The sequence below is a fragment of the Pogonomyrmex barbatus genome, unplaced genomic scaffold, assembly GCF_055798465.1.
Source record: "Pogonomyrmex barbatus isolate J1 unplaced genomic scaffold, ASM5579846v1 scaffold2, whole genome shotgun sequence".
NCBI lineage: Eukaryota > Metazoa > Arthropoda > Insecta > Hymenoptera > Formicidae > Pogonomyrmex > Pogonomyrmex barbatus.
In genome coordinates this window covers 36,686-49,870 of record NW_028297116.1, presented here as the reverse complement: position 1 = coordinate 49,870, position 13,185 = coordinate 36,686, and the positions used below count along the sequence as shown (strand labels likewise).

The 13,185-nt window shown below is 34.4% G+C and overlaps 3 protein-coding genes across 5 annotated transcripts; 1 reads left to right on the top strand and 2 right to left on the bottom strand.

Annotated features, from left to right (window-relative positions):
* The first annotated feature begins 218 nt into the window (after positions 1–218).
* TM9SF4 (transmembrane 9 superfamily protein member 4) lies at positions 219–4,278 on the top strand. 3 transcript variants are annotated; one of them, XM_011637079.3, is made up of 10 exons: positions 219–375; positions 922–1,172; positions 1,507–1,653; positions 1,724–1,879; positions 2,069–2,343; positions 2,473–2,691; positions 2,778–2,935; positions 3,169–3,428; positions 3,525–3,730; positions 3,936–3,986. In XM_011637079.3, exons 1-10 carry the CDS (start codon positions 373–375, stop codon positions 3,956–3,958), a joined length of 1,698 nt encoding a protein of 565 aa, XP_011635381.2. In that variant the 5' UTR covers positions 219–372; the 3' UTR covers positions 3,959–3,986. The 3 variants fall into 3 exon arrangements, with proteins under 3 accessions (XP_011635381.2, XP_011635380.1, XP_088932493.1); XM_011637078.3 differs by having other exon boundaries at positions 220–375; positions 3,547–3,730; positions 3,936–4,278; XM_089076367.1 differs by lacking the exon at positions 219–375 and adding an exon at positions 430–714 and having other exon boundaries at positions 3,547–3,730; positions 3,936–4,278.
* An 817-nt stretch (positions 4,279–5,095) lies between these two features.
* Positions 5,096–8,075, bottom strand: PGAP5 (Per1-like protein PGAP5). Its single transcript, XM_011637077.3, has 9 exons — positions 7,648–8,075; positions 7,429–7,571; positions 7,270–7,340; positions 7,064–7,204; positions 6,769–6,936; positions 6,600–6,685; positions 6,328–6,450; positions 6,127–6,267; positions 5,096–5,777 (listed from the first exon to the last, which is right to left on the bottom strand). Exons 1-9 carry the CDS (start codon positions 7,756–7,758, stop codon positions 5,616–5,618), a joined length of 1,146 nt encoding a protein of 381 aa, XP_011635379.2. The 5' UTR covers positions 7,759–8,075; the 3' UTR covers positions 5,096–5,615.
* A 145-nt stretch (positions 8,076–8,220) lies between these two features.
* Cdc6 (Cell division cycle 6) lies at positions 8,221–11,180 on the bottom strand. The gene is made up of 4 exons (XM_011637080.3): positions 10,499–11,180; positions 9,303–10,274; positions 8,952–9,163; positions 8,221–8,817 (listed from the first exon to the last, which is right to left on the bottom strand). Exons 1-4 carry the CDS (start codon positions 10,785–10,787, stop codon positions 8,584–8,586), a joined length of 1,707 nt encoding a protein of 568 aa, XP_011635382.2. The 5' UTR covers positions 10,788–11,180; the 3' UTR covers positions 8,221–8,583.
* Positions 11,181–13,185: the final 2,005 nt, after the last annotated feature.

Here is a 13,185-nt window from a genome sequence, read left to right as displayed (position 1 = left end):
GCTGGATATCCTCGACGTCCGTGTAACCGGGAGGTCTTTTTTTTCTTTCTCTCTATCTCTTTTCCTCTTTCTCGTCGAGAGATAGGCGAGAGATAGGCTAGGGACTTTCGCGGCGTTAGCGCATCGGTTCGCCCCGACCCGCGGCCAGCTTCAGCGCGCGGGCGCGCACGCGACGGCAACTTCACTCCGAACGTGTGAGGCGGGCCGTCGGTGGGCGAGCTTACGAGGTGGTGTGGTGTGGTGTGGTGTGGTGTGTGGTGTGGTGTGGTGTGGCGAGGCGAGGCGAGGCGAGGCGAGGAGAGGATCGAGGGCGAGACTGCGAGATAGGCAGCGTGGCGCGCCTTCGTCGAAAAGCGATTGTAATCGCGTAGAATGGTAGGTGCGACGCTTTCCGCGCGCGTTTCGCCGAGACAACCTCAGCGGTTAGTCAAATAAAGTCGCTACGTGGCCGAACGTGACACGGGGGGCCCCGTCGTGGACTCGCCTTCCTACGTCTTCCCGCGAGCGAGTTCTGTGACAACCTACGATGCGCAGTCACCGCCTGTCGCAGTGATCGCGCATCATGTTTCTCCTCTCGACGTCTCCTTCCGTCGGCGGGTTACGCCGCGCGTTTTCGTTCAATGATTCACCGTATTGTCGGTGTTTATAATAGTGCGATCGTGTGTCATTAGGTTCCCACGGGCTCGTAAATTTGAACTTGAAAACAGATTGACGGTTTGATATCGTCGAAAGCAATATGTTTATCTTTGCAGAAAGTTTATACGGATATAAACATTTATTACATATTTTTTTTTTTATATTACATTTATCACTTTTTACTTCAAAGAAAAGCTTGGTTTTTTTTATCGCTGGATTTGGTGTAACATTATTATTTATGATCTCGTGCTAATCAGTGAATCAATGATCTTGATGTATATACAGGGGAGATTACAGAGAAATGGTGCTGTCCTAGTGATAATAGGCCTCCTGATAGAGACAAATGGCTTCTATGTACCCGGAGTTGCCCCAGTGGAGTTCAAGAAGGGTCAGAAGATTGACGTTAAGGCGGTTAAAATGACGAGTACTCACACGCAGCTACCGTATGAATATTATTCCCTTCCCTTTTGCTTACCCAAGAATGGAACCTTTATTTATAAATCTGAAAATTTGGGAGAGGTGTTACGTGGTGACAGGTAAGGCTCTTTATTTCTGGAAGTAGATATTTGATTTAGAAAAAATTTGATTAGATAAATTAGACAAAAAATAATCAAAAAGTAAAAAGATTAATATATAACAACAATAATTAATGTGTTAATATAATTTCATGTTGATTTAAACATGTTTATATTTTGACTTCTTTTTAAATCTTTAATTTATAGTTTAATAATAGAAATAAAGTTTTTAATATCAAATTTTATATTTTATATTTTATATTGCATTATCATAAATTTATTTTTAGGGAAACATTTTTTTTTGTTTCTCTGATTATTGCAAATATAATTTCAATTAGATTATCATTTTTTCCAGAATAGTAAATACTCCATATGAAGTTGTAATGGGGGAGGATATCAGTTGCAGGCTGCTGTGTCACAAACCGTCCAAGTTGATGACTTGGGACGAAGCGAATTCCCAACATGTTATCCAGATGGTTCAGCATGAATATTTCGTGCATCTGTTAGAATTTTATTATTATATGTTATAAAAAAATATTTCATCTAGTTTTTATCCTGTATATTTGTTCTAGATTGATAGATAATCTTCCAGCAGCCACTAGGAAGAAACATAAAGAAACGAATAACGTGATAGTTTATCAAGGATATCGCTTGGGTGGAATAATGAATGATCAAGTGTACATCAATAATTATCTTAAGCTAAAGTTAAGCTACCATAAACATGGCGAGTTAGTATCCATCTTGTATATGTGCACAATTTTACAATAGTTCAATATCAAATGTATTGTTATGTGGAAAACTTGCAATTGCATTTGTAACATTTAAATTAAAAATTAAGATTGATTAAACAAAAATTTAAACGAAAAGAATTTACAGAGAAAAAAATCTGATAAAAAAAATTTTTTTTTTTTTTACAGAAATGAATTTAGAGTAGTTGGATTTGAAGTGGAAGCTCGATCCATTGACACATCTCAATTAAAATTTGACGGGAATACTTGTATTTTACCGACTGATGCGAGTCCGCAATTTGTTTATCCAAAAGGCACGAGTCTTCTCTTCTTATATTCAGTGGAATGGAAAAAATCGGACGTTAGTTGGGCAAGCAGATGGGACGTATATTTGGGCATGAGTGACGTTGAGATTCATTGGTTTTCAATCGTCAATTCTCTCATTGTTATCTTCTTTTTGTCCGGTGAGAATTACTATATTAAGCATAGTTTTAGACTCGTCTTTGGGAAATGGTCGTTTGTGAAATAAAAAGATTCATTATTTTCCTGCGACTTTTTCTACAAATTTCAATATTCTGAATTTTATGTTGCAGCAATTCTTACGATGATCATGGTGAGAACACTCAGGAAAGATATAGCTCGTTATAACGCGGACGAGAGTGACAGTTTGGCAGGGTTGGATGAAGCTATTGAGGAGACGGGTTGGAAACTGGTTCACGGAGATGTATTTCGACCGCCGACTTATCCACGCTTATTTGCTGCCGTAATTGGCAGTGGCATTCAGATTTTTTTCATGGCTCTGATCACAATATGTAAGATGTACAGAAAGAAGTACAGAATCCTAGTGGTATAACATAGAGTATAGTGATTACGTGTTTACATCCATTTGTTTCTGCAGTCTTTGCGATGTTGGGGATGTTGTCGCCAGCGAGTCGAGGAGCCTTGGGCACCTGCGCAATATTTTTATATGTGTTTTCTGGTTTAATTGCCGGCTATTTCTCAGCGCGAGTGTACAAAACTATGCGAGGTCGAGAGTGGAGAAAAGCTGCTTTACTGGTAAGAATGTAATAAAATACAAATTATTTTTTTATAATAGGAATATATTTTTTTATATAATATATATATATATATATATATATATATATATATATATATATATTCCTATATTTCTATTTCTTCAATTATTTTTTGTTAATTTTTATTTTTAATTGTAACTATATTTTTTATAATGATTTTTTAATTAATGAAATGTCTACATTATAGTTTCTAAACAATGTTAATTATTGCAGACGGCGACGTTTTATCCGGGTATTGTCTTCACAACGTGTTTCTTCCTAAATTTCTTTATATGGGGAAAGCATAGTTCCGGTGCGGTCCCTTTTACCACAATGGTGGCCTTGCTATGTCTCTGGTTTGGCATCTCGCTGCCTCTCGTTTATCTCGGTTATTTCTTTGGTTTCCGTAAACAGCCTTTTACGCATCCAGTTAGAACAAATCAAATCCCGAGACAAGTTCCTGATCAAATTTGGTATATGAATTTAGTACTGAGGTACGTTTGATGACGGAATTTATAATACATTATCTTTTTAAAGTTAATATATAATTCAAGTTAATAAATAATTTCTCATTGTTCAATGTTAATAAGGATAATGTTACACCGCTTACAGTATGCTAATGGCTGGAATTCTACCATTTGGCGCGGTATTTATAGAACTTTTCTTCATTTTGACTGCACTCTGGGAAAATCAATTTTATTATCTTTTCGGATTTCTATTTCTGGTTTTCTGTATCCTCGTAATCTCATGTTCGCAAATATCGATAGTCATGGTCTACTTCCAATTATGTGGCGAAGTAAGTATAACAAGAAAATATCTCAAAAAGATTTTTCTTTGATTTGATATTTAATATTAAAAAAAAAACTTTAATTTTTTTTTAAAGATATTTTAAAGATTTTTTTAAAGAAAATTTTAAAGAAACGTTGTTTACGTGCTTTTTTCACTTGTAAAATTTTTGTGTCTAATATTTTTGTTTTCACGTTTTGATGTTTTAATTCCAGGATTACAGATGGTGGTGGCGTAGTTTCATCGTGAGCGGTGGTTCGGCTGTCTATGTGTTGGCGTATTCCATCTTTTACTTCGTCACCAAATTGAAAATTACCGAGTTAGTACCGACTCTCATGTATTTCGGCTATACTGCATTAATGGTCCTTACATTCTGGTTATTGACTGGCACAATCGGTTTCTTCGCTGCATACGCTTTCATCAGGAAGATATACGCGGCCGTTAAAATAGACTAGTCAAAATTATTATTAGTAGAGTAAATACGAACGAATAAATTTAGATTTTTAATTTAACCGAGAGAGAGAGAGAGAGAGAGAGAGAGAGAGAGAGAGAGAGAGAGAGAGAGAGAGAGAATGAGCGAATAAAAGAAAGAGTGAGAGAGAGACAAAGAACTCTCTAGTTTTCGTATCGTATAGATATAATAAGTGAAACTAAACGGATGCATCTCATCTTCCACGGGATTTTGGAACTGCGAACATTTGCACATGATTTTACGATTGACGTGTACGAATATTTTATATATTAATGTAAGATTTCTAACGTGTTTATCTTTGCATCCGTCATAACAAGTACAATGTAAGCTCCATGTTCGCTGCAAAATTTGCAAAATTATTATGAATATGAAAAGTAAAGCAATAGAAAAGAGAAATATATTAAAATCTTTTTTTCTTGAAAAGCATTTTGAAATAACATGAAAAAAAAGAAGTAAATTTCCAAAAAGATATTTCTTCCTTTTCTTTATTTTATTTTAGAATGGAATTTGCGATAGAGGTTTATCTAATATCTTTATCCAAAGAAACACATCGCGGAAATCACTCTTATTTCTGCTAAGTTTTTAAAAAAAAAGTAATTTTATATTTATATTTTTGAGTATGTACGAAATATGGGAAAGAGAGGCGCGAATGTGGAGCTCCAATGTATAATAAATTTATTTTATTTTGTATGATCTTTAGTTACAAGATTTTTTCCTCCGTGTGTACTTACGATATAAACACGAAAAGATAATTTAATCCACGAACAGTCGGGCGTTGGCTATATCAATAATGTTTCTTGTCGAGAAGCGACAAGAAACTCTGTAAAAAATATTCAAGTGATGTGATATTAGTAACAGTCAATGTGCGAAAGTATTATATAGCCGATAAAATGAGCCAGTGTCTAAAGTGTTAACGTTTCCTTTAATGTAAGAATACAATACGCAGTTTCGCAACTGTCTTGGCTGATCATTATTATAATAACAATAAGCGCAGTACACAGTGTATATGAGTAATAATATAAAGTTTATGTATTTACTTTACTCGTACGAGTGCATATTTTTATTTTTTTAGCTTTTCAAGCATCGTTATTGCAAACTTCCAGTTTCGTTGAGATTCAATTTGTATAATATTAACTTTATTTGTGACTTTTATGTAAAATTACATACTTCTTACATATAAAATCTTTTAGTGAGCGTGTTTCGGGTTTCATGTAATAGGGTTCTATATACATCGAGAATAACATCGGTACAATTACATTATCACAAAGTATTTTATATTATGACTATTGTAAATAATGAATAGCGTGTACGAAGTGTATACAGATATGTCCTAATTTCGAGAATTATAGCCTCCATAAATCGCATTGTATATATAGAATTATTGCACACTCGTTCGTGTTTGAATATGTCACAAAAGAGTTAGTCAGGGCATCTTCAAGCGCGAGTACGTGTGTCGCCTTGGCCTGAGTTTTACAAGTAGATATATCACTATGCATGGGAGACTAATTTTATAAATGATAATTACAGTAGATTCCACGGGCATGTAGCACTTGGAAACGGAATAATTGGTGGGGGTAAAAGTACCCTGAAAAAGACATAATTTGCAGATATATTGTGTCTCAACAAGGATAATTAATTCTATCGAAAAGGCCGATTTTAATGATAAAATTCTATTTAGGCGTGTTAATTGTTCCTTTGAAGATCTCAATGTACAATACCGTCAATCATTAAACAGTTGATAATTTAATGTCTCGAAATTCGATAAGAAATTTGAGAAATATTATTTATCACCATTATTATTTTTGGCACATAATACTCCTTAAATTATTAACAATATTTGTGTATTTTTTCACTTTATTTTTTTTTTTAATTATAAATATTCTCAAAAGTGAGATGTTAACTCTTAATGTCGAAGTATCAAAGTTGAGATTTACCATCAGGAGAGACGGATTGTTTTTATTGCGCCAACTGAAGGACGGAATCGTGAATTCCAGGATGTCATCCCGATGTATCTTTCTACAACCGTGATGAGTGTGGCCGGCGACGATCAGTCGCGGATTTAGTATATCTAAAAGCTATAAAACAAGTCAAATTTCGTATTAATATCGACTAGCAAAATCAGCGAAATTACGTACCTGTTCCGACGCTTCCTTTGACAAGCATTCCCAACGTTCTCGAAACTTGATGGCCTTTAACTCGTCCGGAGCCTGATCCAATTCATTGCAGATCTCATCGGATTCTCGGTACATCGGATAATGCTAGAAATGGAACAATTTTTTTATATTCTTAAGTAGAATTTTCGTCTGATCTAAGTTAATTATGCGATTCTTTGGAAATTTTTAGTTTTTATATTATTTGTGAAAATATATCTCATTTATGAATTACGATGCATGACGGAAGGACTGACTTGCAGCAATATAGGCCTACTATATCTGGAAATCGTGCTTGCGTTGCGACAGTCATCGTTGAGTCTCCTCGCACACTTTAAATCCTCTGCAAATATGATATACATACAAACAATTTAAGATTAATCAATTACAAAAAGATCATACGAAAGTGCACAGATGATAGCTCACTAGCTATTTTGTTCACTGTGATTTCAGTCGGTCGGCATAGAAAACAACCATCTCCTTCTAACGCCATGCTATTGATTAGCACAAAATGATTGTCTCTTAAACTCAGCCGTCGCACGCTCGGACTTTTCAAGCCATTAATAAAACGCTGATTACGATAGGGTGTGATTGCTGAAATAATATTTCAGAGATTTAATTACATGAGAAATGTAATTAAAATAATAAAATATGTTCATGTTCAAAATTGCTGCAAAGCAGAAATTATATTGAATATTATTTCAATAATACATTTTCATACCGTAATGGAATCCCATGTCATGATTTCCAGCTACGACATAAAGGTGTGTATCTTTCGGCACATAAAATAAGGAATGGAATCTCTTAATATAGTATTCAAACTCCATGGATCCACACCATTGTCCCTCGTCAAAAATGTCACCTGATGAATATTATAAAATAATAAAAAAGCAAGAAGACACAAACAATGGCACAAACATTACACACCTAATATAAAAATCATATCTGGTTGGTGTAGTGTCATCATAGTTTGAAATGTTCTATACATTTGCCATTCTCTATAAATAATAGATACAAATGTGTTATCTTAAAAGATCTTCAATATAATTCAATTAATGAAAATTACAGATTTGATCATATACAAACCTTCGTAGTTTATCAAACCAGTGGCCTTCTCTGGAACCTAATAAATGAGTGTCTGCTATAAACATAGCTGTGACAGGTCTATCCGTTACTTCCCTGTGTAAAGCAGGATCCTCCTTTCGAGGATCCAGAGTAGGCCATTCGCACTGAGAATCAAATCGACTTTTAAGAGTTTTCAAGATTTTATATTCTTACAAGTTTTCAGATAATGCAGAAGTTCACCTGTATAAGCACTAAGTAATATATGAGATATTCGCAGAAGAATAATACAAACACTAAACCTAAAGCCAAGGTCAGAAATATCCTAGGGAAAAGTGTCCCGAAATATATCATCCTTGAGAATCTTGAGATTCATATGAAATTCTACGATTTATCTTTTAAAATAAAGCTCTGATTATGTCATTTTTCTGCTGTTTGTGTGCACTGTAAACAGTGCCGAGGACACCTAACTTAACCTAATTCTAACCTAACATTATTTCCAAACTGATTTTATAGTATCGTACATAAGATACTACTAGGCCCGTTCTTTTAAATGAATTCCTATTCTTTTTTAGATAGAGAACATTTTTTTCGCATGTTTTCTTTTTACATATTCTATTGGATTATTTTAATATTTTTTTCTCTATAAATTTTATCGTAAAAGCGTATATCCAAAAAATGAAACTATTAATAATTTTTATCTTCACGTTCAAAGATTCCATTTTGAATTAAATACATAAAAACTTTCTGTTAAATGAATATGAATTTATACAGTTTTAAAAGTATGGAAACGTGTACACGAATACATTCATAAACTATATATTAAAAAATTTATTTGCAATTAAAAAATATAATCTTTCATTCTATATAATGCAGACGTTCTTAGAATGTTCATTCAGCGTAAATTTTAAGATTCAATATTATATAAAATATGATCAGTCTCAATATAATGTGATATGATAATTGTGCCCAATCATTCTTGTTGGAATCCAATGTTAAAACGTGACTAAAATAAGAGCTAGATAGAAAACCGATGGTGATATAAACAGTCGCAATATTGGTAATAACTAAAACGCTCACACTATAATATATACAAAACTTAAAAAGTATTATATATAAAATAAATTACGTGTAACAAAACGGCATAACATTAAAATTTAAATATTTCTTTTCATTATTTTACAAACAACTTGGATCGTTGATTATATCGGCCATCATCTCCTTGTCCTGCAAAGCCGCGTCCAATTCTTCTTGATCCCACTGCAGATTTACTTTGCACAAACGTGCCTCTTTTTTGCCTACGACTCGCAGGATACCTCTGGTCTCTACTAGCGAGCACATATTCACGAATTCGGAAATGTCAACGGCGGATATATTGCGTTTCTTGCAAACCTTTTTGTAAACTTCATGCAACTGAAATGGATAAAGTATCATTTAAAAAAGATCACAACAATAATATGATTTATATAAATTTAGTTTAATAATTGGATTAATTACAATTTTTTATTTATATATTTAACTATAATGTATAATTTTGATGAGCTTACTTTTCCAATAGTGATATCCTTGTTTCTTCCTTTATTGAGGATAAGTAATAGAGAGCACATCAGTAATTTTTGCTGAAGAGGAAATGTGTCCTGTTCTTTATCAAGATTCTGTGTGCCTCCATAAACTCCATTCAGAACCGTAACTACTTCCTTCATGTCGACTGGCTTCTCTATTGTCTCTGTCTCCTTCTTCAAAGCTTCTACATTGGTATCTAAATTAAAAATAGCACTTAAGCTTGTACAATGCATATCCTTCAATTATTTATATTAATTATCCTAATTTTACTAATATAACTTATATTAATATATTATGTAACAATATATTAATCTTTGATGTTTCATAAAAATTACCATTGTCATTTGTCGGACGCAGCACTTGTGCCACTTGATGGGACTCAGCCAGTTCTATTACCCTTCTGCTAATGTCTAAAGCTTTCCTGATATCACCAGAGATCGCAGCTACCTTGCCCGCGAGCAAATGTATCGCGGACGGAGTGAAAATGCTGGCCGCATTTGCTTGATTTAGTCTTGTAGATATTATGTCGAATATTTGTTGCTTGGTATATGGTGCAAAATGCATCAATGTCGGCTTCAATTCACACTTGGCCTGTAATCTGGGTAGTATCCTGTCGGTCAGATCCAAAGCGTTAGCGATCCCGATGAGAATCAGCTTGGAATTTGGTATCGATGGCCATTCGAATATGGAATACAATACGGATTGTTTTCGGCTCTCCAATTGATCTATCTCATCCAGTACCAAGAGCAATGTCTTATGCTTAGACATCAAATACTTTTCTATAATAATTTTGTTGTTCTTCCCTGACTTTGTAGTGATAGGTATGGATAGCTCTTGAATTATCTTTGCATAAATGGCAGCCGCAGATTTCATGCTAGTGCAATTGATGTAAACCACCTTTAATTTTGATTTCACATCTGGCAGTTGCATAAGCTTGGATAAACTCGCAGTTTTGCCAGTGCCTGGTGGACCAGAGATATACATAGAACTCGACATTCCTTGATTTAGATGTTCCAGAAGATATTTCTGTAGTCTAGCCAATTCCTCTTCCCTTCCAGGTAAATCTTCTGTCGTGGAACTATGCAAGGCTTTACGTGCATTTTGATATTTGTTAAATCCACATAATGGCTTCAGAGATATCTCATCTTCTTCCTCGGAAAAACAAGAATCAAATAATTGCCTGGGATTCAATCTGCCTTCCGTCTCAGAGGACAAATCTAATTTATTCAAAAGAGTAGATGGCGTCAAGGAAGACTGCCGGTGTAGCTTGTCCCTTCTCTGTTTAGGTGGAGTACCAGACCGTTCCTCTGAAATAAAAAAAAAAGTTTATTGTACTTTGATAACAAATTCATAGAATATCCATCAACAATAAATAAGATAAACATCTACAGTAATTATGAAATAGAATTGTATACATGTAATTATCACAAGGTACAAGAAAAGAACATATATAAACAATCTGTCTCTAAAATAATTGTTTATTGTAATTTTTAAACGAAATAATAAGATAACGTGTTCTGAATAAAATTACCATCCGATTCGTTGCACTTTCGTCGTCGTGGCGTGCTGCCTGCGCTTTCGATCTTCCTCTCGTTAATTACCTTCGTCGTGTTCTCAATATCGGAATCGGACTCGGATTCGCTGCTGGTTAAAGTGACGATCTTTTTCACGACTGGAACGTACCTTGATGTCCCAGGCCGAGTGCGTCTAGCCGTTGCATTCGTAAAATCCTCCTTCACCTCCTCTTTGCGACCGTAAAAATTACATTTCTTCCGCACGGGAAAAGGAATGGTGAGCTGTGCGGCTGACATCGTTTTCATCGATGATTCTTAAATCGGAATTATTGTCGAATTGCAGAAAGCGCGACAGCAGATCAACGACCTCTTCCCAGAAGGGGAAATTTATGTAGACTCGGCGAAATTTATAATATCGAGTCGGTTATTTTCCACGCGGGGATTGATTTTCCGTCTCACACCGTGACTCCTCGTGAGATCAAAATCGCGACCTGTTGCACATGCTATTACCGCGCGTATTATCGAAAGTTATTTCGTCAAAGGGTATATCGCCGTGTACATCGCTGATTAATGCCCGTTTATGTAAGTACCGATTATTTGTCTGATTTGTCCCGATGGGACACGTCACTTATCGCGTCCACGCCGCGTTTACACCCTTGCTGCGACGGCACTTTTGGCGGGACCGGCTTTAAACGGGCGGGAAAACACAGACACGGAACGTGGCACTGGGAACGACCGTTCCGCGGAACGGCGGAACAGAGATCTATTCTTTTCATCTGAACTTCCTGCGCTATTCATCTTTTTATCTTTTTAGTGTCGGTCCACAATAGGTGATTTAAGCTTTAAGAAATAAAAAATTGACCAATTATAATCGAATATGATAAGAATAAAGAAGTGTCGGTCCACAATAAGTATTTAATCTTTAAGTCGTAAGAAATTGACCAATCATAGTCGATTATTCTTTTCATATTCGATTATAATTGGTCAATTTCTTACTTCCTAAAGCTTAAATCACCTATTGTGGATCGACACTTAGAGAAGAAAAAGAATGATGCAAAAGAAATGTATATTTTGCAATTATCGAAAGTTTTCTGTGCTGAAATAGATTATTAAATTCTCAGCTTATTCAATTTTCAGTATAGAAAATTTTTAGCAATTGCCAAATATGTTTATTGATTGATTATATTGAGTGATTGAAATAAAAAATTTCTGGAAGCTTGAACAGTTCAACCGCTAGAATTTCATTTCGCACATTAAATTTTTTGAACGTAGGCCTGTTTTTTAGCTGAATTTCTTGTATTTATTTTATTTGTTTGCATTTTTTGCATCTTTTCTTTGTTTCTCTAAAATGAAGAAATAGAGAGAAAAAAATGCGTGTAAAAAAAAAATTAAAAGAAACAGACTTTATGTTGATTGGATGAAATAGTAAAATTTTTAAGTCATCAAAAATTCTCTATTTTATTACCAATCAACGTGTTCGAAATATTTTTCAAAAAATTGCATTATGTGCAGTTGGTCGAACTGACGTTCACGCTCGCGGTTGTTCGTGCATGCGCACGATTCGTTTTCCGTCTCTTCACGTGTCGTTCATTTTACTTTGAGAAACTCTCGGAGGAGGTTGACTCGAAATCCAAAGTGATCTGGCGATTCCGGAGTGATCTAGGATCGTCTAAACTACGAAATGAGAGCTAAGGTAAGCCGCCAGAGATTACCGGTGATAATTAACATGCTCTTTGAACATGTGCTACGCAAAATGCATGAGTCTCCGAGCATGATAGACCTTGCATTTATGCATGATGATCTAACTTGTTGAGATCATACCATTACGAAAAAAAGTTTTCATATACTAATGAACTTGATAATTGACTTGAGTCTGCTGTTTTATATATATATATATATATATATATATATATATATATATTTTTTTTTAACCATCTTACACGCTTTGTTTCTATTTTTAATCGATTCGCTGAACATAACCTCAACTTGCATTGTGGGAACCAATTCGGAGTGATATCAATCTACTACGTATAAATAATAATTCATTATAGTATTAAATTTAAGAGAAAGTTAACGTGTGTTTAATTTGCAGTGGCGTAAGAAGAGGATGCGGAGGCTAAAGCGTAAGAGGAGGAAGATGCGCGCGAGGTCTAAATAAGTGGCTCCTCTGCATCCCACCAGTCTCTGTACGTGTAAACTGTTTTTAAGTTTTATAGTTTGTCATAAATATTTATAATCTGTTTTTAAATTTAAGATCATCTTAAGTTATCTTACATAGCTTATTGATTGAGATGTAATCTTAACATGATTTTAAATATAAAAACTGATTGTGAATACTATAAATACCACCTGTAATATAGAGATTGATCTTTTAATTCTTAATCACTATGAAATGTTTTAGCCGTGGGAGGAACAGACCTATGATGTTTCACCATTTGACAAACACTCCTAGCTGAATAAAAATTTATCTTAAGGAGGTGAATCTTCAGTGGACATGTTTTTCGTACAGAGAGAATTTTGTACACACGAATCTTGTTTGGTTAAATACATAAACTATTCAAGAGAAAACATAGACTTCCATCTCATCACCTGTTGTTTTTCAATTTTCCCTCCCTAATTATAATTTAATTTTGAAATTACAATGTAACAAATTTATGAATTTTTATTAAAATATATCAATTCTTGATTCAAAATATTTTTTTCA

Excerpts from the sequence above, each read along its gene's own strand:
- TM9SF4 (XM_011637078.3), top strand. Across the intron at positions 1,173-1,506 it reads GAGGTGTTACGTGGTGACAG|AATAGTAAATACTCCATATG; the intron begins GTAAGGCTCTTT and ends CATTTTTTCCAG. Across the intron at positions 2,344-2,472 it reads TGTTATCTTCTTTTTGTCCG|CAATTCTTACGATGATCATG; the intron begins GTGAGAATTACT and ends TTTATGTTGCAG.
- PGAP5 (XM_011637077.3), bottom strand. The coding sequence starts at position 7,758 with ATGATATATTTCGGGACACTTTTCCCTAGGATATTTCTGACCTTGGCT. Across the intron at positions 6,937-7,063 it reads TGACATGGGATTCCATTACG|CAATCACACCCTATCGTAAT; the intron begins GTATGAAAATGT and ends ATATTATTTCAG. Across the intron at positions 6,268-6,327 it reads CAAAGGAAGCGTCGGAACAG|CTTTTAGATATACTAAATCC; the intron begins GTACGTAATTTC and ends CTTGTTTTATAG.
- Cdc6 (XM_011637080.3), bottom strand. The coding sequence starts at position 10,787 with ATGAAAACGATGTCAGCCGCACAGCTCACCATTCCTTTTCCCGTGCGG. Across the intron at positions 10,275-10,498 it reads AAAGTGCAACGAATCGGATG|AGGAACGGTCTGGTACTCCA; the intron begins GTAATTTTATTC and ends TTTTTATTTCAG. Across the intron at positions 9,164-9,302 it reads GCGTCCGACAAATGACAATG|ATACCAATGTAGAAGCTTTG; the intron begins GTAATTTTTATG and ends TTTTTAATTTAG.